At 37.1% G+C, this 22,829-nt stretch overlaps 1 protein-coding gene and 1 pseudogene across 1 annotated transcript; one reads left to right on the top strand and one right to left on the bottom strand.

Moving 5' to 3' along the window:
• Positions 1-580: 580 nt before the first annotated feature.
• LOC119252987 (60S ribosomal protein L32-like) lies at positions 581-1,417 on the bottom strand (annotated as a pseudogene).
• Positions 1,418-6,661: 5,244 nt separating this feature from the next.
• ARF4 (ADP ribosylation factor 4) lies at positions 6,662-21,403 on the top strand. Its single transcript, XM_037491439.2, has 6 exons — positions 6,662-7,019; positions 13,701-13,781; positions 14,740-14,849; positions 17,015-17,086; positions 19,139-19,264; positions 20,468-21,403. The coding sequence occupies exons 1-6, from the start codon at positions 6,953-6,955 to the stop codon at positions 20,552-20,554; spliced, it is 543 nt and encodes a 180-aa protein (XP_037347336.1). The 5' UTR covers positions 6,662-6,952; the 3' UTR covers positions 20,555-21,403.
• Positions 21,404-22,829: the final 1,426 nt, after the last annotated feature.

Below are 22,829 nucleotides of genomic sequence, written 5' to 3'. Positions count from 1 at the left end.
TACTTTTTTTATTCCTTAATATGCTAAGAAAAAAATACAGTTCATCTTTTCTTTGTAAACCCATGTCAACCACTTACCCAGGGAGTGAGGCTGTGCAGAGATTCGGTCGAGTTCTTTCAGCATAATGATTTTGAGATTCACTTATGATGCACATATCAATAGTTCATTTATTTTATTGCTGAGTAATAGTTACTCCATTATATGAGTGTAATATAGTTCATATATACTTACCTGTTGAAAGATATTTGGGTTGTTTCTAGTTTTGGACTATCACAAAGCTGCCTGTAAACACTGGACAAGTCTTTGATAAGACAAATATATCATTTTCCCTTGGGGAAATACCTAGGGTTGATATGAATACAATGGCTTGATCATATGGAAGGTGAATATTTAGCTTTTTAAGAAACTGCTAAACTGTTTTCCAAAGTGGCTGTCCTACTTTGTTTCCACCAGCTGTTTATGAGAATTACAGTTTCTGCACATCCTGGCCAACATGTGGTATGGTCAGACCTTTTAATCTTTCTGTTTTATGGTCTTATTAACATACAACAATGTGCACAAGCCATCTATTTGTTTTTCTTTACCTGGCATTGGGATTGGTGACTGATGGCCAGCAAGGCTGCTCCTTCCATAATGGCTTTGCAGTTCCTGGAGGAGATGTGAACAATTTCAGCACAGTAAAACCTGCATGCCAGCAGCTCTTTGAGCTCCTTCACATTGTAGACCAGAACATTGGAAGCCACTGCACAACCCGTGCTTGTTTTTTTGCTGTTTCCATAACTAGTGTTGGGTGTCAAGACCTGGCCCTCTGTATCTTCTGAGCATCCTGTTATCAATACCTCTGGGTTTCCACCAGTTATCCTTAAATTTGTCATGTCAGTCTCACTAGTGCTAGATGAACTTGGCCTTCTTGAAGATCTTGAGCTTCACAAAGGGTCTGAGGGCAGCCATGATCTAGGTGGTGGCTGCCACCTCCATAGGCAATGGTGTGGAATAGCATGGTCAGCACCTTTTTAATATTAGCCATTCTAATAAACTTGTATTGCTATCTCAGTGGGGTGTTAATTTGCATTTCCCTAATAACCAGTAATGTTGAACATCTTTCCATGTGTTGATTAGTCATCTGTATATCTTTGGTAAAGTATGTTAAAATATTTTGTTCATTTTAAAAAATAAGTTGTCGGATCTAGGAGAAGATGGTATCAGAAGAGGTTCCCTGCTCTGTTCTGGAAGGATTAATAAGGAACTTAGATGTAAGGCTTGAAGCCACACAATATATAGAAGACGACGTAGGCTACCATGCCTTTGTAGATTCATTTCCAACAGCAAGAGAAACAAGAGTATCAACAACTGGGACATCAAACTAAAAAGTGCACATTGTAAGAAACTGTCACTAAAACAAAAAGACACTACAGAATGGGAGAAAATATTTGTATATACATCTGACACAGTACTGATATCTAAGATCTCAGCATTCATACAACTCAGGTTTTTGTTTTGTTTTTTAAAGAAAGTGAAATGTTACTTTTTTAGTTCTTTTTTTTTTTTTTAAAGATTTATTTATTTATTTATACAAGCACTGGGTACAGTCAGAAGCGCAGGAGGGTGAGAGAATTCACCAGAGCCAGAGCGGGGAGCAGAGCAGGCAGAAGGACCGAAGTACACTGCTGAGGGGAGCAGCGGGAGGCAGGAGAGGTCTACATGCCATGTGGGACCCTCCTCCGGTGGCTGGGGAGCAGCCGGCGATCGAACCGGCGCTGCGGAGGCTGCGGGCATCTTCGCAACCCAGCGCTCAACTGCTGTGCCACCGGGGAGGCCCAGGTTTTTTTTTTTTTAAAGATTTATTTTTATTTGTGCCTACAAGAACTAGGGTGTAGGCCAGAGGCGGGCCGGTGGGAGGGAGTGAGAGGATTTACCAGAGACAGAATGGGGAGTAGAACAAGCAGACTGACTGAAATGCACTGTTGAGGAGAGCAGTGGGCGAGTTAAAGAGAGGTCTACTGTGCCATGGGGATAGTTCCCTGGCCGGAATCGAACTCATGCTGCAGTGGCTGGCAGTAGCTTGATAGCATTGATATTAACCCCTGAGCCATTAAGGAGGCCCACAACTCATTTTGTTATTACAAAAATAAATATTTACCTTCACACAGAAATTGATATTCTATTAAATTGCTTAAAGAGTTAAAAAAAATCTGACTACAGAAAATCAAATTGCTTTTCCTTTGCATTTCCTGTTCTTTTAAATGTTGTACATTTAATTTCACCTTGGCTTATAATGTTATTACTGGAATATTTGGAAATTAAAAAGTAGAGAGTAAGCCCACTGTAGTCTACAAAATTACCATATCAAGCTTTTGTTCTTGATTGCTAAGGTTCACTCCCGAAAAATGAAAGTTTTTAAAGGACAGTTTTACCAAAAGAAGCTTTACTTAGCAGCTCTTAGCAAAATACTCTTTTTGAAATTTTGCAGATTTTTCTTTCAATTCAATCATGCAAAATGTGCCATTTGGAATGAGTAACTACAGAACTACCCAGGTTAGCAATCTCAGGAAGAGATTAGATCATTGTCCTGGCAATGGGTCTAATTATAGTCTTAATTTATCACTTGTGAATTTATAAATTTGTACCAAAGCAAAAGCAAAGTTGGAACATCTGGGCCAGTAATCAGTGAGGGAAAGAAACAAAAGGGGATTTTAATCTTCTTTCCAAATGTTCATCATCACTTGTAAGGAAATGCAAATCAAAACCACAATGAGATACCACCTTCCACTGGTGAGAATGGCCCATATTTTAAAAGAAAAAAACCTGTAACAAAAACAAGTAATGACAAGGATGTGGAGGAAAAAGGAACCCTCTTACACTGCTGGTGGGAATGTAATCTGGTCCAACCACTATTGAAAGCTGTGTGGAGGGTCCTTGAAACAGGAAAAATGGATCTAGTATATGATCCAGCAATTCCACTCCTAGGAATCTACTCAAAGAACACAATACACTAACTGGAAAGAAAACCTGCAACTCTATATTTACTGCAGCACTATTTACAATAGCCAAGATAGGGAAACAAATGCCAAAAATGGATTAATGGATCAAGATGTGGTATCTATACACAACTAAATACTACCCAGCTATCAAAAAAGATAAACTCTTATCACATGCGGCAACATGGATAGAGCTATTGATGCTAAGTGAAATAAGTCATAAGGAAAAAGATAAATATCAGATGGTTTCACTTATTTGTGGAATACAGAAAAACCAAAGGATGAGACAAAGACAAACCTTGAAAACTGACCATAGATATGAGGTATCCAGAAGGGGAGAGGAAGAAGGGGTGAAAACAGGAGGAAAGAAGAACACAAGGGAATAGGGTGATGGACTACTGTATGGGTGCTCTGGTGGTGGGAGAACTATGGTGACCACACCTGAGGGGAGAAATCATACATTGTCCAAAAATTAACAATGATGTAAGAAAAAAGTACTACATTTAAAAATTAAAAAAACACATAATCCTAATATGAGTACATATGCCATATATAATTACATATAAGCTAACAGTATAAAAATAATAGAAATAAAGATGTGAAAGATCAAAAATATTTAAATATTTTTTCTAGAAAACTATTGTTTACTAACAATGCTTAATGTACATTAGTTGAATATCTTACAAGTACCACATAGCAAACGTGAGGGAAATTCTCCTCTATAAATTCTTGGAAGTAGAATTTCTGGATCAAAAAAGATGCACATTTTGCAATTTGATAGATCAGCTAAGTGATTTTACATGCATACAAGGGAATGTAGCCCCTAAAATGAGTTAATTTCATAAATATTGATATTTTAAAATGTCCACAGTATATTTTTAGATCGACAAAAGGGTTGCATAGCAGTATAAAATCCCATTAATATTCGTATAGAGATGTTTGTATTTCAGAGAGAAAAATTTGGAAAATTGTATGTGAAACAAGTGATCAATTCGTTCATCAAAATTCAAGGATTATTCTTAAAAACTTTTAAGTAATGATTTAGTAAATTCACCTTGTAAAAATAAGCAGATACACAAACACTTCTACTCAACTGTTCAAGCCTTTATTCATAAAAGTCCCTAACTTAACCCAAAGCTTATCACTGGTGAATGCATTAAAAAAAAAAAGAGGTAGGTCCATACAAAGGAATAGTACCAAGCAATTTAAAAACACCTATTAATATAGGTTATAACATGGATGAATGTCAAAATCATTATGCTAGGGGAAACATGCCAGATGGAAAAAAACTACATAATATGTAATTCCATTTAGATTAAATTTTGGAAAGGGTAAAGCTAGAGTGAGAGCAGATCAGTGGTTGGTAATGGTCTGGAGGTGAGGAAAGCAGGTGACTGCAAAGCACTATGCGGGAACTTTTTGGGGACTAGAAATGATATTGTAATCATTGTATTGGCTACATTACTGCAAATATGGACAAATTCATCAAGTTGTATACTTAAAATTCGTGTTTTATTAGATGTAAATTATATCTCAATAAAAAAGATTTGTATTTAAAATTACAGATAACTTTTCAGGACAACTCCAAAACCAGGTTCCTTTACTCCCAGGGAAGGCTATCTCCTCCCTCCGGAGAGGTGAAACCGATAACCAGCATCACTACACTGCAGATCGTACATCCTTATTCTGCATTTACACACTCTCGCTCTCGCTCTCTCTCTCTCTCTCACACACACACACACACACACACACACACACACACACGGAGTGGGGGGAGCGGAATCTACATTTTTATATTACTTTACAGTACTTATCCATTGTTTGACTTTTGCCCCCACTAACTATGTTGGAGTTCTTTCATTAGAACAGTTCAAGTTCATTCTAATTCCTGACATTATTCCATAGTATAGATATACCATCTCTATGATTCTGCCATCCCTATATCCAACCATAATTGAGTCTCACTGTGTGCCAAGTCCAGGGAATACAATGGAATATAAAAACGGACTAGAGTCTTGCCTTCCCAGTGCTTTCACACAATGGGAAGAGGCAGAGGGTTTCACTTAACATTTAAAAAGACACCACATTCACTAAAGAAAGGTTATGATTCTTTGAACCTGAGTAACAGAGAAATTTATGTAGTCAAGAGGTCAAATTTTTTCCAAGAGAATTAAACTTCGTTTTTATTTTTTTTAAGATTTATAATATTTTTACGCATATAAGAACTGCGGTGTAGGCCAGAGGTGTGGGATGTGAGAGGATTCACCAGACAGAGTGGGGAGCAGAAGAGGTGGATCCACCGAAATACACTGGGGAGCAGCAGGCGAGACAGGAGAGGGTTGCTGCGCCATGTGGGCCAGCTCCCTGGCCGGGGATGTAAGTCACAGATAGCTTGATAGCGCTGTGTCTTTAAACCCCTGCGCCACCACGGAGGCCCCAAGAGAGTTAAACTTCTGATAGATTTGAGGCAGGGATGAGCACTACTTAGGCAGGATAAGGACAGCACTACTTAGGCAGGATAAGGACAGGGTGGGTGTGCTACTAATACTGAACTGCGCCAACAGAGTGGAGGCAACTTGCTTTTTCATATACTTTTTTTTTTTTTAAGAATATTTAATTTATTTATTTAAAGACTTATTTATTTATACAAGCACTGGGTACTGTCAGAAGCGCAGGAGGGTGAGAGCATTCACCAGAGCCAGAGCGGGGAGCAGAGCAGGCAGAAGGACCGAAGTACACTGCTGAGGGGAGCAGCGGGCGGCAGGAGAGGTCTGCGCGCCATATGGGACCCTCCTCCGGTGGCCGGGGAGCAGCCGGGGATCGAACCGGAGCTGCAGAGGCTGCGGGCAGCTTCGCAACCCAGCGCTCAACCGCTGCGCCACCGGGGAGGCCCTTCATATACTTTTTAAAATCAAAATGTGTAACTTATTTCGTAATCAGGAAAAATGTTTAAAGAAGAGTTTCCATTTTGACAACTTAAGAAATAAATCTATGCTTCTTCTAGGAAGAAAAGATAACAAGAAATGCAAGCTTTTGCCGTGGGTTTATCTTACAAAGCTGCAATGACGAAAATGTCAGGAAGGTGTCTGGTATTGACTTTTGACTAAGTATCTTCTGCAAGACGTCGTGTGGGGGTCGAAGCGTCCAGGCCTAGCTTCTGTATCAGTGGTCAGCGCCTCTGCACCTGCAAGGTTGGCTTTTAACCATTTACTCACCAGGAAGGCGGAGCCCGTCTCTTCACGCTTTCACTAGGGCAAGAGTCTGGTTCAGTGCTTAAAAGTGTACGTTTTAGTAGGAGGAACCGGGGAATCCCCAACACACGTCGAGTTTTAGACGAGGATGTCCAAAGGGCGGAAAGGACTTAAGTCCACCACCCAGCCCAGAACGCAGCGCCAACATTTCCGGAAGCCAGGACTACAACCTCCAGCATGGATTTATCCCGGCGGAAGCGTCTCTCCTTGAATCTGATTGGAAGTGACGAAGCGAAGCATTGTGGGAGTTTGTCCGTCTCCCACTACGCATGTGCCAATCAGCTTCGTCTGCTCCAGGAGCCACGTCCGGGAGGTGACGCCGGCCAGAGAAGCACGTCAGTGAAGTGGGCCAATCTCTCGCGTGCTCATGCGCAGTGGTTCGGAAAGTACCGGAAGCGCAGGGGGATGGGGCCGCGGTGACGCGATTCTGTCCGCGTTGGAGGGGCCGGCCGCCGCCGGAGTCGCCTCGGCTGCCGCGTGACGTGGCACAGCCGAAGACTTAACGCCAGAGCCGGAGCTGCCTCGCCAGTCGCCTAGCAGGTCCTCGCCTTTGCTAACTCCTGTCCCGGCGCTTCGCCTGACGTGCCGGCCAGAAGCCGTCCCCGCCGTCCTTTTTCTTCAGCTGCGCTTCCCTCTCGCTCGGTGAGCCGCGAGCGCGAAAGAGAAGGCCCGAAGACGCTCCAGCCCCTTCTGCTCCTGCCCATCGCAAGCGCTCCTACCGCCATGGGCCTCACCATCTCCTCCCTCTTCTCCCGCCTCTTCGGGAAGAAGCAGATGCGCATTTTGATGGGTGAGTGAGGGGCCGCCAGCAGGGCCAGGCCCCTGTGAGGGTCGGGGTAGGCCGGGTTTCTGCGATTGGGGCGGCCTGGGGCCTGTTCCCCACCCCACCCCCCCCCCGCTCGCTGTGGAGGGGGAGGGGCGGTGGGCTGGGGGTCGGGAGGAATTCTTAAGGGGGAACAATGGGATAAAGATGGGCGGTCCCCCCAGTTCTGTCGACGAGACTGGACAGGGCGAGGGTAGTACTTCCTCCTCCTGCGTTTGGTTTTCTCTCTTTGATCTCTTATTGAAAACCCGACAAGATTGGGCGGAGATGTGGGGCAAGCGAACTCTGATCTCGCAGAGCCCCCGAAGACACCGGCGAGATCCATTCGGAGGGTGCGCTCGGGCTCCCCTTCTTCTCCCCGGTGTAGGCAGCGGTTTGGGAGGGAAGGGGAGCGACTTCATCCGACCTCCTCCCCCTTCCGAGTACACACCCGCACACTCCAGCGGTGTGGGAACGAGCGGTCGCCGAGAGTCCGGAGCCGGCCTTGGCAGGAAGTGACCAGGCCCAGTGCGGTGGAAGGGAGCGCCCGAGGTTTCTGGGGAGCACCGACTCCTCTGCGCTCACTTGGCTAAACTTTGCATCGCGCTGGGGAAAGGGGGATTTCCCGCCCCCATTTCCTTATTACTGTCCCTGGAAAGTGAGTTTATCGTGAATTTGTTTTTTCTGATTACCCCAAAACTCAGCATATTTGCCTTTCCACTTTTAGTCTTTATTTTTTTTTCCCAACTGGCTAAGATATAACGGGCAAAAAAACATATAGGCTAATTTTTCTTAAAGTCGATGAGAGGTTTTCAGTAACTGAACATTAATACGTTTAATTTTAGGATATCCTTGTTAAATGATAGTTACAGAGACTTTCTGGGCGTTCTTTTAGAAAATAGGCTTTTCAAAGCTGCTTTTCAGGGTGGGTTTTTACTCAGCTGGAAGAGAAGGGGCTTGTTTCTTGGGTCATGCAAGCCACCCCTCCTTTATTGTACTGCGAGTAGTCTACATCACTGCTAAGCTCCACGGGCATGAATAGTCAGTCAATCATTCCTAAAAGGAAACCTTGTAACTTCACACAGTGAAACTTGGTTCATTAACTTGTTTACTAAGATTGGGGGAGAAAGCTTTTATTTTCGAGTTTCTGTTACCAAGGAAGGTTTTTCGATTAAGGTTCAGTAGTATTGCCAGGTGTGTAAAGATTTAAACACACATTCTGTAATCTCACTTTTCTGTTAATCCAGCTTCTTCACAATTCATGGAACAGTTAATAGTTCTTTCAAAGAGATAATGTGTTTTCTCTAAGTTTCTCATAATATCTGAAGAGGAAAGTGATTATTTAAGGAGGGAACTAGCACATTAAGCTTTAAAAGTGACTGAAAGTTGGCGGTGTGAAAAGGACCTGGAGTCAGTGGGAGAACTTTGTACTGTGATAAATGGATGTCCAGCATGTTCCTTAAAGGAATTTACTAGTACAGGGTTGTGGTCCTGAAGATGTGTTAGTCCTTTCAAGATTTCTTGTAAATGAATTTTTATTTTTTCATTTCCTTAGTCTTTTGTGATGGATAAACGTTTCAGAAGCAGAAGGCAGTTGTCATAAGTGACTGTTTACTGTCTTACGGGAGCATTTCTCCCACCTACCCTCCAAAGATAATGGTTGAAAGAAAATGGAAAAGGAAAAGTACTTAAGTTTTTCAGGAGATAAGTTATGAATTGGAATTACTCATTTTAATTCAAACGTTTATCACTGTTTTGTTCAGTACTTTTCCCTTGATTAAACACTTAAGTTGCAAAGTCAACTTCTGTGGTGCTTGTCAGATAACACTTTATAGGGAAGATAAATGCATAAATAGAGTAAGACGTTTGGTAATTCTTAGATTTTTTTTTGATTGTTTAGCTTTATGAAAGACAACAAATAACACTGACTCTTAAGGTGTCTGCTGCTTAAGTATTAGAATTTACAGCAAATGCTTGTTTTTTTCAATATTGATGTTCTCTGGCAGGTATGTATGCTTCCTTTCCTTTGTAAGGCTTAGTTAAAATTCATGCCTTCTTGAGTCAGTGATTTTTTTCAGACTTCACCAATTTAAAGTGTGTGAAAAAAAAGTTTGCTTATTGTGTCTGGATTGTCAGACTACTGTGGAGAAATTTTAAGCTTTAGTCTATCCTTACTTTCCCAAAAGTTTGAATTTACTTTTAATAATGTGTTTGATTTTACAGCGTTTAGTTAACTTAATTAAAAAATTAAAAGCCAATACAACAGAAATTGTGTCGCAGCTTTTGAAAAGAGAAATCTCTTGTGGGAATATTACTTAAATTCAAAGACAGTTAGTTTCCACCTTAGATTTGTCATGTCGCCATGAATTACCCCATTTCAAGTCTCATCTCTGTTTGATCGGTGATAAGATGTAGTTTTGGTAAATGACTCCCCAAATTTTGTTTTAATCTGAAAACACTGTCTTCTATATAGGAATTCTAGTGTCTTTGGTGAGTAATCTTGCCTGCTGAAAAATGGAAAAAGTGTTGCTTTCTAAAGGACCTCTAATACCAGTATAGTTCTGAATTACCTTATATGTGACTGGTCTTGGCCAGACTTCAGAAGGAAAAATCTTATATTTGCCATTTTGAAAATATTACCAATACTTTAGGTGAGGCTTCAAACTGGAGAGTGGTATTTTAGACTTCTCCCCTAGCATATTTTGTAAATGTATTTATTATGTATATGTTCTTTTCGAACCTATTTATTATGTATAATTTCTTTTGTCATGAAAAAAGAAGTGTTGATTACTGGTACCCTCAGAGATGCACTCTATTAGTAGAACATTTTATTCTATTTTCTCTTATTCTTTTAAAAGGAAGTTTTTGTTCCTTCAAAATTGTAGTTGTGCTATAGGTATTTTTTTGTATTCTCTTTTTTAACTTAGCTTATTATGAGCATTTTCTCAGGTCGTTAGTTGGAAACAATTTCTAGCCTTTTTAAAGGAAAAGGACCTTTGATTAGTTACATGAATATAGGAAAACAATAGAAAAGGCAAAAATCTTCAGTTTCATGCACTAGAAGTTGATATAGCCATCCTTAGATGTATCCTTGTACGCTATTAACAAGCTATGTCTGTTAGAGATGTTGATAATTTGCTAGTTAACACGAATTCCTCAGTCTGTCTGCAAAACTTAAGCTCATTGTAATTTTTCTTATACTTTCTATACGTTTTCAGTTTTGATGGTCAAACTGTTGAGGAATTAGATGAAATATGAAGATACAGTCATGTCCACAGAAAAAAACTAAATACAGGATGACAGTATATAAATACTTTTGAGAGGTCTGGCATCAGACAGGTTTTTTTAAGAGCTGTAATTCATCTATATAAATATCTTTAAAGTTAGAGAAATGCACATTAGGTAATCAATACCTTTGTAGTGTACAATTCAGTGATTTTTAGTATATTCACAAAGTTTTGTAACCATCACCATTGTCTAGAATACAGAAAATTTTCATCAGCTTAGAAAGAAACCCCAAATAATTTAGTAGTCATTTCTCCCCACAACTCCCCTCCTCAGTCCTTTTGCAGCCACTCATACTTACTATTTCTGTGGACTTATCTCTTCTGAATAACATACTATGAATATGTCGCCTTTTGTGTTAAGTTTCTTTCACCGGGCATGTTTTCAAGGTTCAATAGCATGTATATGTTTTTGTACTCTATTTTGTGACTGAATTCCATTGTAAACCATGTACACATTTTGGTTGTCCTCTCATCAGTTGATAGAAATTTGGTTGTTTGCACTTTTAGTCTTATCAATGATTCGTCTGTGATCACGAATAAGTCTTTGTGTTGGGTATATATTTTAAATTTTTTTAGGGTAAATAGGTAAATTTTCTAGAAATAGAATTGTGTGTCATATGTTAACTACATTTAATATTTTGAGAAACCTACAAGCTTTTTTCAAAGCAGCCAGCCTATTTTATAGTCCCAGAAACTATGTATGTGGGTTGTAATTTCTCCACAGAGTTAGGGTTTTGAATACCTAACTTCTGTGATCTTGGGGACATTTTTGAACTTGAGATGCCACATCTGAAAAATGGAGGGTTATTGTGAAGATTAATTTACAAAAATGTATGGAATCACCTGCTTTTGTGCTTTTGAAACACAATATGCCCTGAAATTTAGATTACTTGTTAAATTACTATGCAATTGTATTTCAAGCTTTCTCAAAAGATAATTTGAAATATAAAGGAAAATATGAAGAAGAAAAGTATTGCATTTGAATTTTACTCATCTGAAAATATGCTCTTGTTCTTCCCAGTCTCCCTGCATTTGTTTTTTTCCTCAGAGTTGCAGTAGGAATCTAACTTCCTAAAGTATTTCTTGCTACCATGATTTGATATTTGATAGACATCTTTTTTTTAATTACTGGCAATGATTTTTAGGTAGTTTTGCTGCTATTAACAATTTGGTCAGAGTGCAGGTCTGGTTAAGAACAAGTAATTCCTGTGTATCTCTCAGTACAGTGACTTGTTTATGGGAGTGGGAGGGAGGGAGGGCATTACTGGACTGTACAGATTAGAGTCTGTCTTATCTTGGCTGGTTGAGAGTTGGTTATAGTTTCATTTTGTGGTGAACCTGTTTGCCAAATATTGCAATATTAAGGAAATACATACCTAAGAACTAACTGAGGTGGCACAAAATTGTTAGACCAATATGTTTTTGAGTAAAGAACTTTGTAAAGAGTTTTGAGCAGTATATTAATTTGTGCATCTTAAATTTCACTGTAGAAATATGTATTTTTAAAAACTTCTGGTTTTCATTTATATAGCACTATTTGGGGTGTAAACACCTCCCTTTTCCTATAAAAATAAGTATATAAATTGTATTTAAGGCTCATAGTGGTCGTCGTCTTGATAGACACATCAGGAAAAATTACCAGCCACAATTCTCAAAGCATAATCCAGTGGTTTTTCTAATCAGCATCTCCAATCTTCTGACTTAATCTTAGGTATTTGGACTTAGTGTGAAAGGTGAAACTTCCTTTATTTAAAACTTGATCAAAATACTTACGAACATATTCTCTTAAGGGACTTAGCTTTTTCAAACATTGAAGAGATTAGATTGTTTTCCCCCATTTCAGTATTTTTACTGAAGATGTCCAACTTGAAGATAGCTACTTTATTTTTTGTGTGTGTGTTTATTATTTGTGTATTTTCTAGAGTTATGTATTCTGATCTTTCTGATACTGGTTAAACACACACACACACACACACACACACACACACACACACACACACAACAGAACACTTCCCTAGAGTTAACAGTTGCTTCTTATGTTCATGAATGAGGGTGTGAGTCAGCTGCTCATTTTTTTTCTTAAAAAGATTTATTTATTTATGCCTACAAGAGCTGGAGTACAGGCCAGCGGTGTGAAGGGTGAGAGGATTCACCAGAGACAAAGTGGGGAACAGAACAGGCGGATGGATTGAAATACACTGCTGAGGGAAGCAGCGGGCAAGACAGGAAAGGTCTGCTGTGCCATGTGGGTTGCTCCCTGGCCAGCCTGAGGATCGAACTCATGCTGCAGAGGCTGTGGACAGCTTCGTAGGTTGTCTCTTAACCCCTTGCAACACAGGAGGCCCAAGCTGCTCATTTTAATAAGTGTCTTAGTAATTTGGAAAGCAGAAACTTGATTTCCAGTATAAGGAAGTAATAAACAGTTTCACTAGAGGACACAATAAAACAAGGCATAAAATTCCTTAATCTCCAGAGAGATTTTAATAGGATACATGGCAAAAAGGGTTATATGGTTGTAAGGACTCTGAATTGCCTGTAGCCTTCAGATGTGTTTTGTACTAACTGATAAAAGTTAAACTTAATTGCAGGAATGTAAAATAGATAAGTGAGATGATTCCTTTTTAACTTAATAGCATTATTCTCATGTGTCAAATCATACTTTGATTTAAATATTAAAGCATCAAATCAGTACTCAGTTGAATTGATTTCAAAATCTGTGATAGTGTAAATAAGTGTCCATATTCATTGTCCTTAAATTGATACTTTCAATGAGATTATTAGCTATTTATTTTTGACTTATAAAAGCTAGCAAACAGTGTGGTTTTTGATTCAGACTTAAAATAACCATTTATTTTGTTCTTCACTGTCTCTTAATAAAGAGGTATCCCCTTGTAATAGCTTTTTTTCCCCTTTTAACCAGAAACCAAGACATTTCTTTCCACTTGTATCTTCTTCATAGGAATCATTAAAAAAAAATTTAGACATTATTTACATTGGTGATAAATGGTAGGGCCATTTTTACAACCCAGATGAACAGGTATTTTCTCATTTTTGCACATTTGACGTTGAAATGGATTTAGGCAGGGGTAAAGTTGACATCATCTATCTTCTTCTATTGTAAAAAACTAGTATATAATTATGTATTTCCTCCCAGCATCATGACCTTTTACCCAAAATTGGTGCTTAAATAAGGAAAATTAAAAAACAGTTGAATGACTTTCTATAGGAAGTATTTGTGGGAATCAGAAATAATTAATTTCACTTCTAGTGCATTTGTGACTTGAGAAGTCAACTTTTATTTTCAAACTATGAATTTGTTGTAAAATTACTGCTTAACATGTGCTTTTGGTCTGGAATTAAAATCTATATTGTCTTCTTTTAGTTGGATTGGATGCTGCTGGCAAGACGACCATTCTGTATAAACTGAAATTAGGAGAGATAGTCACCACCATTCCTACTATTGGTAAGAAAGTTTACAGATGACTTTATATCATAATAATGTATTTTATGTAAAGTGAAATGGAATACAGTTTTAAAATTTTTCAAAAACATTTTTGTTTTATTTTTGATGTTTTTTAAAAAGATTTATTTATGCATGAAGAACTGGGGTACAGGCCAGAGGTGTGGGGGGTGAGAGGATTCACCAGAGACAGAGTGGGGAACAGAATAGGCAGACTGATGAAATACGCTGCTAAGGGAAGCTGCGGGCGAGTCAGGAGAGGTCTGCTGCACCATGTGGATTGCTCCCTGGCCAGGGATTGAACTCGAGCTGCAGTGGCTGTGGATAGCTTCATAGGTTGTGTCTTAACCCCTTGTGCCACTAGGGAGACCCCTATTTTTATTTTTTTTAAAGATTTATTTATGCATACAGGAACTGGGGTACAGGACAGAGGTGTGGGAGGGGAGGATTCACCAGAGACAGAGTGGGGAACGTAACAGGAAGACTGACTGAAATACACTGCTGAGGGGAGCAGCAGGTGAGGCAGAAGTCTGCTGTGCCATGTGGGCAGCTACCTGGCTGGCCGGGGATTGAACTGGTGCTTCAGAGGCTGCAGATAGCTTCACAGTGATGTGCTTAACTCCTTGAACTTTTTCAAAAACATTTTTAAAGAGCATTTTCAGGTTCACAGAAAAATAGAAGCTTAAAATTTTCCATCCACATCTGGAACCTTCCTCCCTCTTAGACATCACTCCTATGAACTTACACTGACAAATCATATACCCAAAGTCCATAGTTTACCACCTTAGGGCTCACTCTTGGTGGTATATATTCTATGGTTGTAGACAAATGCACAGTGACATGTATCCATCCTTATCAGTGTCCTGATGAGGACACTAGAAAGACCAATTCTGAGTGAACTAGTTTATTTTCTTAATGACATTGTACACAGCGGTCATACTAGTTTTTGTTGCTGTTGTAGGTTTTAATGTGGAGACAGTAGAATATAAGAACATTTGTTTCACAGTTTGGGATGTTGGTGGTCAAGATAAAATTAGACCTCTTTGGAGGCATTACTTCCAAAATACCCAGGTAAGGAATTCTACATTTTTATAACTTTCCTTTATATGTTTAATGCTCCAAAGTTTGTTAATATCTACTGTTTATTTGAATTTTTGCATTTACTGTATGAGTTGGCATTTTTCTTATCACTACTTCCATGTTCTTCAGTGAACTCTTTCACTCAGGCCTTTGAAGGGTGGAAGATTTATAGAGCCATCTAGCAGTATTTTGCAAGATTCTCAAGATGGAACTAGATGTCACATCAATTCTATTAGTTCCATCTTAGTATAGAAAGTAAGGTCTGTAACTGTGTCATTATAGTTTTTAATGAATGTAATACAATTAATAGTCCTTTACTTAACCCAGTTAAGTACTTTACTAAAAACACATGAAGAAAAAAAGTTATTTTTTTTATATTCAGCTCTCTTCATTTTAAGCTGCTTTTATATTATAATGTGGTATATTTGGTACTCATATGGTAGAGATCTTAATGTTGCTGTAGAGCAGGAGTTCTCAAGTTTACACATTAGAATTGCCCGGTGAACTTCAAAATTCTCAAAGCCCTGATCATAATTGCAGATCACTTAAAGTAGAATTTCTAGGGACACAAACTGACTATCAGTAGTATTTTCAGACTTTGTGGTGCATATGAATCAACTGGTATTTGTTAAAACAGAGACTTATTCTATAGGGCCTTACAAGGCCTACAATTTTGCATTCCAGCAAGTTCTTGGATTATGGTACCGATGCTGCTGGTTTAGGATCTTACGTGAGAAGCAAAGCTGTAGTATACGATTTTTCAAGAACATTATTGGCATTTTGGCTGGATCATTCTTTGTTGTTGATTGAGAGAGGGCTCGCCTTTGCATTGTAGGATGTAGACCAAAGGAAATTGTCACGTAATTACAGTAGCCTAAAACAAGTGGTAGGTTCCCAGGCAAGCTTGTACTATATTACCACATTATATTACTATAATGGGTAAATAGAAAATGATGAAGCCTTTTGCCCTCAGTGGATTTAATCTAGTTATAAAGCTGTCGACAGTTTGTGATGTTTTAAAATTCAACTAATTGCTTCCCCATTCCATTTCTTTTGTAGTATAGAGTTATATTTTTGAATGCCTATAAGAATTGTTATTTTCCTTTTGTTGAGAGTTCTGTATTTCACCAAGTGAACCTTGATTTTTTTTCCTCATGTATTTCACTTAAGACTTCTTTCTGATTCTAAAGTTGGCAGATAACATTCTGGAGTAAGGCTGTCTTCCTGATGAAACATACAAAAATTAGTGTAGTGCATGCCCCCACCCCCCCTTTTTTTTTTTTAACATTTTGTGAGTAAGCTAATTCTTTTTTTTTAATTTGGTAAATTCATGATTTTTAAGCATCTTTGGTTATTCTTTTCTCATCGTCCCTACTTTATGACCATTTTGTTACTTTGACTTACCTGCAAATAAACATGTGAGGGCACAGAGAAAGGGACAAAATTTATATTTAGTGGAGCTGATTAAAAAATTTAAAAGTAAGATTTTTTTAATTTGAAATAAGTTAAAATCATAACTAATGTTCAAATTCATTTTCAGTATTTAGAGCACTGTTCTCTTTTTTAAGAGACATCTTCCAAAATAATTTTAAAAATTGTATTTTTTTGAGGTAATGTTGGTATACAACATGGTATGTGAGTCAAAAGTACAGGTTCACACCTCTTTAGATGTATGTTACATCCCACACCCATCACCAAGGCACCGTAGTACTCCACCATAGTCTGTTAGGCCCTCTCCACATTTTCCTCCTATCTGTTCCTTCTGGTCTCAGTTCTGCAAGTCACTTTTTAGGGTTTGGTTTAGTTTGGTTTTGTCTGTTCCTTTGTTTTGTTTATATTCTACATACGAGTGAAATTGTCTGATATTTAACTATCCTTCTGACTTATTTCACTTAATTTAATCTTCTTCAGTTTCATCTATGTCATTACAAATGGCAAGATTTTATCTTTTTTATTGCTGAGTGGTAGTGTGTGTATGTACCACATCTTAATCCACTCATCTGTCATTAGTACTTAGGTTGATTTCATAACTTGGCTGTCGTAAATACTAATATACAACTGTTGATATGGGATTGCTATCTATACTTACGTTTTATATCTAACTTGCAAATTTTTATTGTAACTTAACTTACAATTTATAAACAATTTTTCCCCAGGGCCTTATTTTTGTGGTAGATAGCAATGATCGTGAAAGAATTGAGGAAGGAGCAGAAGTGCTGCAGAAAATGGTATGAGTATTTTTAAATTTTATCATTCATGAGATCTTTTTTTTTGTGTGTGTGTGACGGTGGGGGGGGGGTGGTGGTGGTGGTAGTGGTTGATAACATTTTAACTATGATGGGATTTACAGGGAAAGATTTTTTTAGAGCTAGGAGGAAACTTGAGCGGTTACATCATCATATGTTCTTAGTTGTGCAAATAAAAATCCCCTAAAGAGCTTTTTATTTTTTTATTTTTTAATATTAAATTTTATTTTTATATTCCCCCATACAATTGCAAATGCCCCATTCTGACCCCAATCCTTCCCCTCCCGCCCCCCACCCCCCAAAAAGTGTCTCTGGTTCATAGTTTTTTGTTGATTTTGATTTTCACTTTCTTATATTCATTTTCCTGGTCCCTTATTTAAGTTTTCTAGATTCCTGCTATGAGTGAGACCATCCGGTATTTTTCTTTTTCTTTTTGGCTTATTTCGCTGAGCATGATCCCTTCCAGCGCCATCCATGTTGCTGCAAATTGCATGTGTTTATCTTTTTTGAATGCTGAGTAATATTCCATGGTATATATGTACCACATCTTCTTGATCCAGTCATCTATTTTTGGGCATTTGGGTTGTTTCCAAAGCTTAGCTATTGTAAACAGTGCTGCTATAAACATAGGGGTGCAGGTGCTCCCCTAAAGAGCTTTTTAAATAAAACATAAGAGCTACTGAGAGGGCACAGAGTAAGTTGGGAAGAAGGCCTAGCTTGCTTTTACAATGCTCCATGGGTTATTTGATCCCGATCTCTGGTTCAGGATGTCTGCTTTAAGCTAGTCCATTATATTATTTATATAAACTATAGTTTTGAAGTTTTTGTGACATAGGCTAGGAATCCTGTTCCCAAGGTTATTGGTTCATTTTTTTCCTGTGATATGACTATAATTACTTGGAAATATTTTGTCATAGCAACTGTGATAATTCAACCTAAAGGTAGCAGCCTTTTGGTTGATGGTACTTAAATTGTGGATTGAGGACTTTATATATTCATATTGAATTTTCTCCAATGGGGGAGCTTATTTCAAACTGTATCCATTAAAATGTTGACTGAAAGGAAGTCTTATGTCTTGTTTATTGTTACTAAGCTTAGAGTGCGGTTTATAAAACCAAAGTATATGTGTAAAAGCCACTCATGGTTTCTTGTCTGAGTTAAATGTCACCATCCTCTGTTCATTTTTTGTAAATAGCTTTATTGAGATATAATTCATGTGCCTTTAAGTTGATGGTTTTTAGTACACCCAATTTTATATCATCACTAAAATGTAATTTTATAACACTGTCATCACCCTTTCCCCACAAATCCTAGCACCACTAGCATTCATTCTCCCTTCTCTGAACCCACGTTATACACCCACCTCTGACACCTACTAATCTTTTGGTCTCTATAACATTTGCCTATTCTGGATACTCATATAAATGGAATCATGTAATATGTAGTCTTTGTTAGTCTGTTTTTTTTCCACTTTGCATAAGTTTTAAAGGTTCAGCAATAATAATGTGTCAGTGCTTCATTCCTGTAGCCTTTTACTCTTGGTATTATTCTTGTATTTTTCATGACATTATTAATGATCTAATCATTATATTGTCCCCTTGCCAACTGAATAAAGTCCAGAAAGATAAAAGGATAAAAGTTCAAAAAGGTTCATCATCTAAATACTTTCACTACTCAGTATGTTGAGATCCTGCCATAAATGTTTGTTTCCATATGTCTTTGTCCTTGCCAATTTTGACCCTCAATGGTTGGCCATGAGTGCTGAATTGAATGATTTACCTGAATAGAGTATAGGATGATTAGTTTGTAAAAAACAGTTTTTCTTTACATGAAGGCATATGATTATTTCTCTGGATTTTAAAGTGCAATGTAATAAGATTTAAGTGTCAAGATTACCTGAACTTAATGTAGAGAAATTGTATTGTTGTTTAATAATAGATTTAATGTTGATAAATGATATGCAGGTAGTATTTTATCTAGTTTGTTACAATATTTGGATTCCAGTTTGGTAATTGTTAATGTCTTTATTTCCAGCTTCAGGAAGATGAGTTGCAAGATGCAGTATTACTGCTTTTTGCAAACAAACAGGACTTGCCAAATGCTATGGCCATCAGTGAAATGACAGATAAATTAGGTCTTCAGTCTCTCCGTAACAGAACAGTAAGTACTTGGAGGTTCACATTTAACCTCCTATTAGAATTATTAGCATAACTATTTTTTAACTTTAAGGGTGTAAAGGTTTTATAATCTTTAAGGCTATAAAGATTTAAATGCCATCATTTCACCTGATTTTTGGGAATTTTATCCTCAAAATTCTAGTATTAATAAAGATGTAGAAAACTGAATTGTTATTTTCTAGTAACACCATTCTAGATCATTGATTTAAATATTAGCAAAACAAAGTAAACTGTTATACTATAAGATAATATAAGAAGCTGTTGTTGTATTTTATGCTTCACGATAATTTTTCATAGCTTGTCAACAAGACAAATAACCATGCAGTAGCAATAGACTATCTGAGACGTCCTGGGCTAATTTAAATAAATTAAATTGTAAATGACACCAGTTTTCCATGCTGTAGAGATATGAATGCATACTTTTCACAGTCTTCTAAGTTACATAGGTGGGTGTATTTAAATAATTGGTGTCATGGTATGTTGCATTGGCGTTGCAACTTTAAAGCAAGGTCTTTATTTTAAGCCAAAATAAAAACTAATCAACAGAGAAAATTAATAAAAACAAAATATTTCTTAAAGGTATTTACATTGCTTTCCATATTTTTTTCTTGGTACTTGTAACTTTTTCACGGCATTTCATATAGTTCCTGGAGATCAAAAGTGGAATGCAAACTACTGAAAATAGTTTGCCTATAAAATATTAACCACTCCTGCTCTTTCAGAAATTTGTCTCTTCTACTCTAAATGTAGCTTTATGGAAAACAAGTGGGTTATAAGGACCTAGGTGTGTAGTTTATCAGTTACTATCTTCCTATGACTTATTTCAGAAAAAGTAGTGAATAGTTGATTAAATCTAATGAATAGGTAGGAATGACTTTAGATAGGAGAGTTTCATGAGGAGATGTGAGAATGCTCCCAATCTATAGTTAAAAAATAATTAAAATTAGTCATTTGTGAGCTGTAGTATGTTAACATTTTTATTTATTTATCATGGTTTTATATTAATTTTTTGTTTTCTTAATTTTCTATATATTTATAATAACTGTTAATAAGATGTAAATGCACCCTATATAAATAAAGTGGGGGAAAATAGTTTCTGATTAAGAAACTTTAGATGCTGTGGTTATATATAGTCCTATTTATATAAAAAAAATACTTAAAATATTTTCTTGTCCTTTCTTTATAGTGGTATGTTCAAGCCACTTGTGCTACACAAGGAACCGGTCTGTATGAGGGACTTGACTGGCTGTCAAATGAGCTTTCAAAACGTTAAATGAAACTGGATATCCAACCAAGGACATGTTTGATAGAATTGGTCTAGGCTTGTTACAACAAAATTAGTTTGCATCTTGGTTATTAAACAGTATCTGGGACTGGTTTGGGCAGAATATTACAGCGTTTAAACTTATTTTGTTGCCAATTATTGTTTGCCAAGTATAATGTTGCTATTTAGCAATATGCTTGGCTTTAAAGAAATTCTCCTTAACTTGGAAAAAAGTATCCTCTTTTACTTTCTACCCTTATGCCTCAATGCCTGGACATAGCTATTGTTGACACTTACTCTAAATCTGTTTTGAATGTTTTTTAGCCCACAACAAATAATGTTAAAAAGTTACCCCTTGCTACTTTACTGATACCTTTATCATTCCTGGGGCAGTCTGCTGATTTGAAAATGTAGCATTCCATTTGTATTTATTTTTCTCCCTTGCCAAAAATTTTTTCTAATACTGCTTGTGCCAGCCAGGGAAAGGCTCCAAAACACTACCCAGATCTCTTATACTGAGAAACTTACTTTTCTCCCATTCTTGACTCCTGGCTTCCACCAGTCAAGCTTACCTTGATGTGGTTTGGGTTTGATAGCTATTTCTGTGCTGGTTGCAAAGACTTCATATTGAGATGATTTTTAATACTCAGCAGATTGTCTTCCTTTATATTGTATCTTTTTTATGTTGCATGTTGCTTTTGGTATCAGCCTCTTTGCCCACTATATGATAATTCTGCTGATACTTTGTTTATTGGTGAACATATCTTCTTTAAGAGATTTTCAAAAACTGATCAAACTCAGTAAGTTTTCTTCATAACCCATTTGGAATTATTCCTAATAAAATGATAAAATATGTAATTGTGTGTGTTCTTTTTGAGTCTTGAAGAAGTTTGAAATGAATTTTTTATTTAAAAGTTGATTTGCATATCTTGCATAATTGTGGACAAGAGTACAGATCCCAGTGAGTTTATTGATTGCTTAAATAGGAAATAAAGTATGGGTTGCTATCATTCCTGTGTTAACAGTGGGAAAGCTTCAAAAATTTAGTTTTCTGTGATAAAATACCATTTTATTCCATACATTTCTAAAGTCAGATCAAAAGAAAGAAGCTGTAACAAAATGACCTGTCCCAAAGCATGTATGTGTGTGTATGTTTAATGTTAACATTATTTCAGAAAAAAAATTCAAGTGCTATTTGCATGGTAGAATTACATAGAAAGTAAAGCTGCTCTCCTATATAGAACAAAGTTCACAGGAATTTTTTGCATCACACATTTCAGCAATGCAGAAAGTTTATTTTTCATATCCAATAAAAGCATATACTCATTAATGACTACATCTATTAAACTATTAATTTAGAAACCAAATACATGCTTATAAAGTAGATTCTCAAAAACAGGTTGCTGGGATAAAGCGTGTGTTTGACTGTGTCATCTGATGTAAACGCAACTCTTGGACCTCCAGATGAATTCTCCCTTCTTTCAAAATAAGAAAGGTCTCATTTTTTTGTTTGATTAAAAAAAAAATGGTATAATATGTAGTTTTATGGGATTCAACTAGGAGACATAGAACTTTAATAGGTTCACTGTTAGAGTCACCTTATTTGTGATGTAAGGTAAATTACTACCTGTGTTGGAAATGACTGCATTAAGAAAGTAAAATTGCCTGATTTTCATTAATTAGGTTTAAAAAAGGATTAGCAAGATTGCCTATTCTTTTTTTAAGCATTTACTTCATAGCATATTTTTTACCTTAAGAAATTACATTTTCTTCACTCTTACTGGTGATACATATTAAGTAATCATTGAAAAGTTTTTTCCAAATACATGTGAGTTAAGTCCTCTGGGGGTAAGGTATATACGGAGCTGAAATCCCTAGAATTCCTTTCCCTGGGTTTCAATATTTTTTGTTAGAGCAATTTGCAAGCAATGCAAAGTACAAAATCACTGTTACTTGTCCTAATTTACTGACATGCTCAGTACTCTTGGTGAAATACTTGACACTATCAAGAGTCAGTGCTTACTGTTCTCATAACAATAGCATTGGTAAATCAATGAGAGGTCTCTGTGACCTCCCCTATTACAGAGAACAGTTGATTGTACCCTTAGATTAAAAGTATTTTGTCTAATAATTGTTAAGTATGTTAATAGAGAAACTAAAGAGGAATTGTTCCCTTGATAGCTGACTAACAGCAGCAGAGTTGAGGGTAGAACTGTTTTCTATCCCTCGGACCAATAAGCTTTTAATTTTTTTGGTCAATAATCCCTATTTTGTCTCTTAATCA

Source organism: Talpa occidentalis, unplaced genomic scaffold, assembly GCF_014898055.3.
Source record: "Talpa occidentalis isolate TD23 unplaced genomic scaffold, MPIMG_talOcc4v2.1 talOcc4.10, whole genome shotgun sequence".
In the NCBI taxonomy this organism is placed as follows: Eukaryota; Metazoa; Chordata; class Mammalia; order Eulipotyphla; family Talpidae; genus Talpa; species Talpa occidentalis.
Note: the sequence above shows the minus strand (reverse complement) of the source record. Positions and strands in the feature narration are given on the sequence as shown.

Coding starts and splice junctions, on each gene's coding strand:
- ARF4 (XM_037491439.2), top strand. CDS start 6,953: ATGGGCCTCACCATCTCCTCCCTCTTCTCCCGCCTCTTCGGGAAGAAG. Junction 17,087..19,138: donor CAGAAGTGCTGCAGAAAATG/GTATGAGTATTT, acceptor CTTTATTTCCAG/CTTCAGGAAGATGAGTTGCA. Junction 19,265..20,467: donor AGTCTCTCCGTAACAGAACA/GTAAGTACTTGG, acceptor CTTTCTTTATAG/TGGTATGTTCAAGCCACTTG.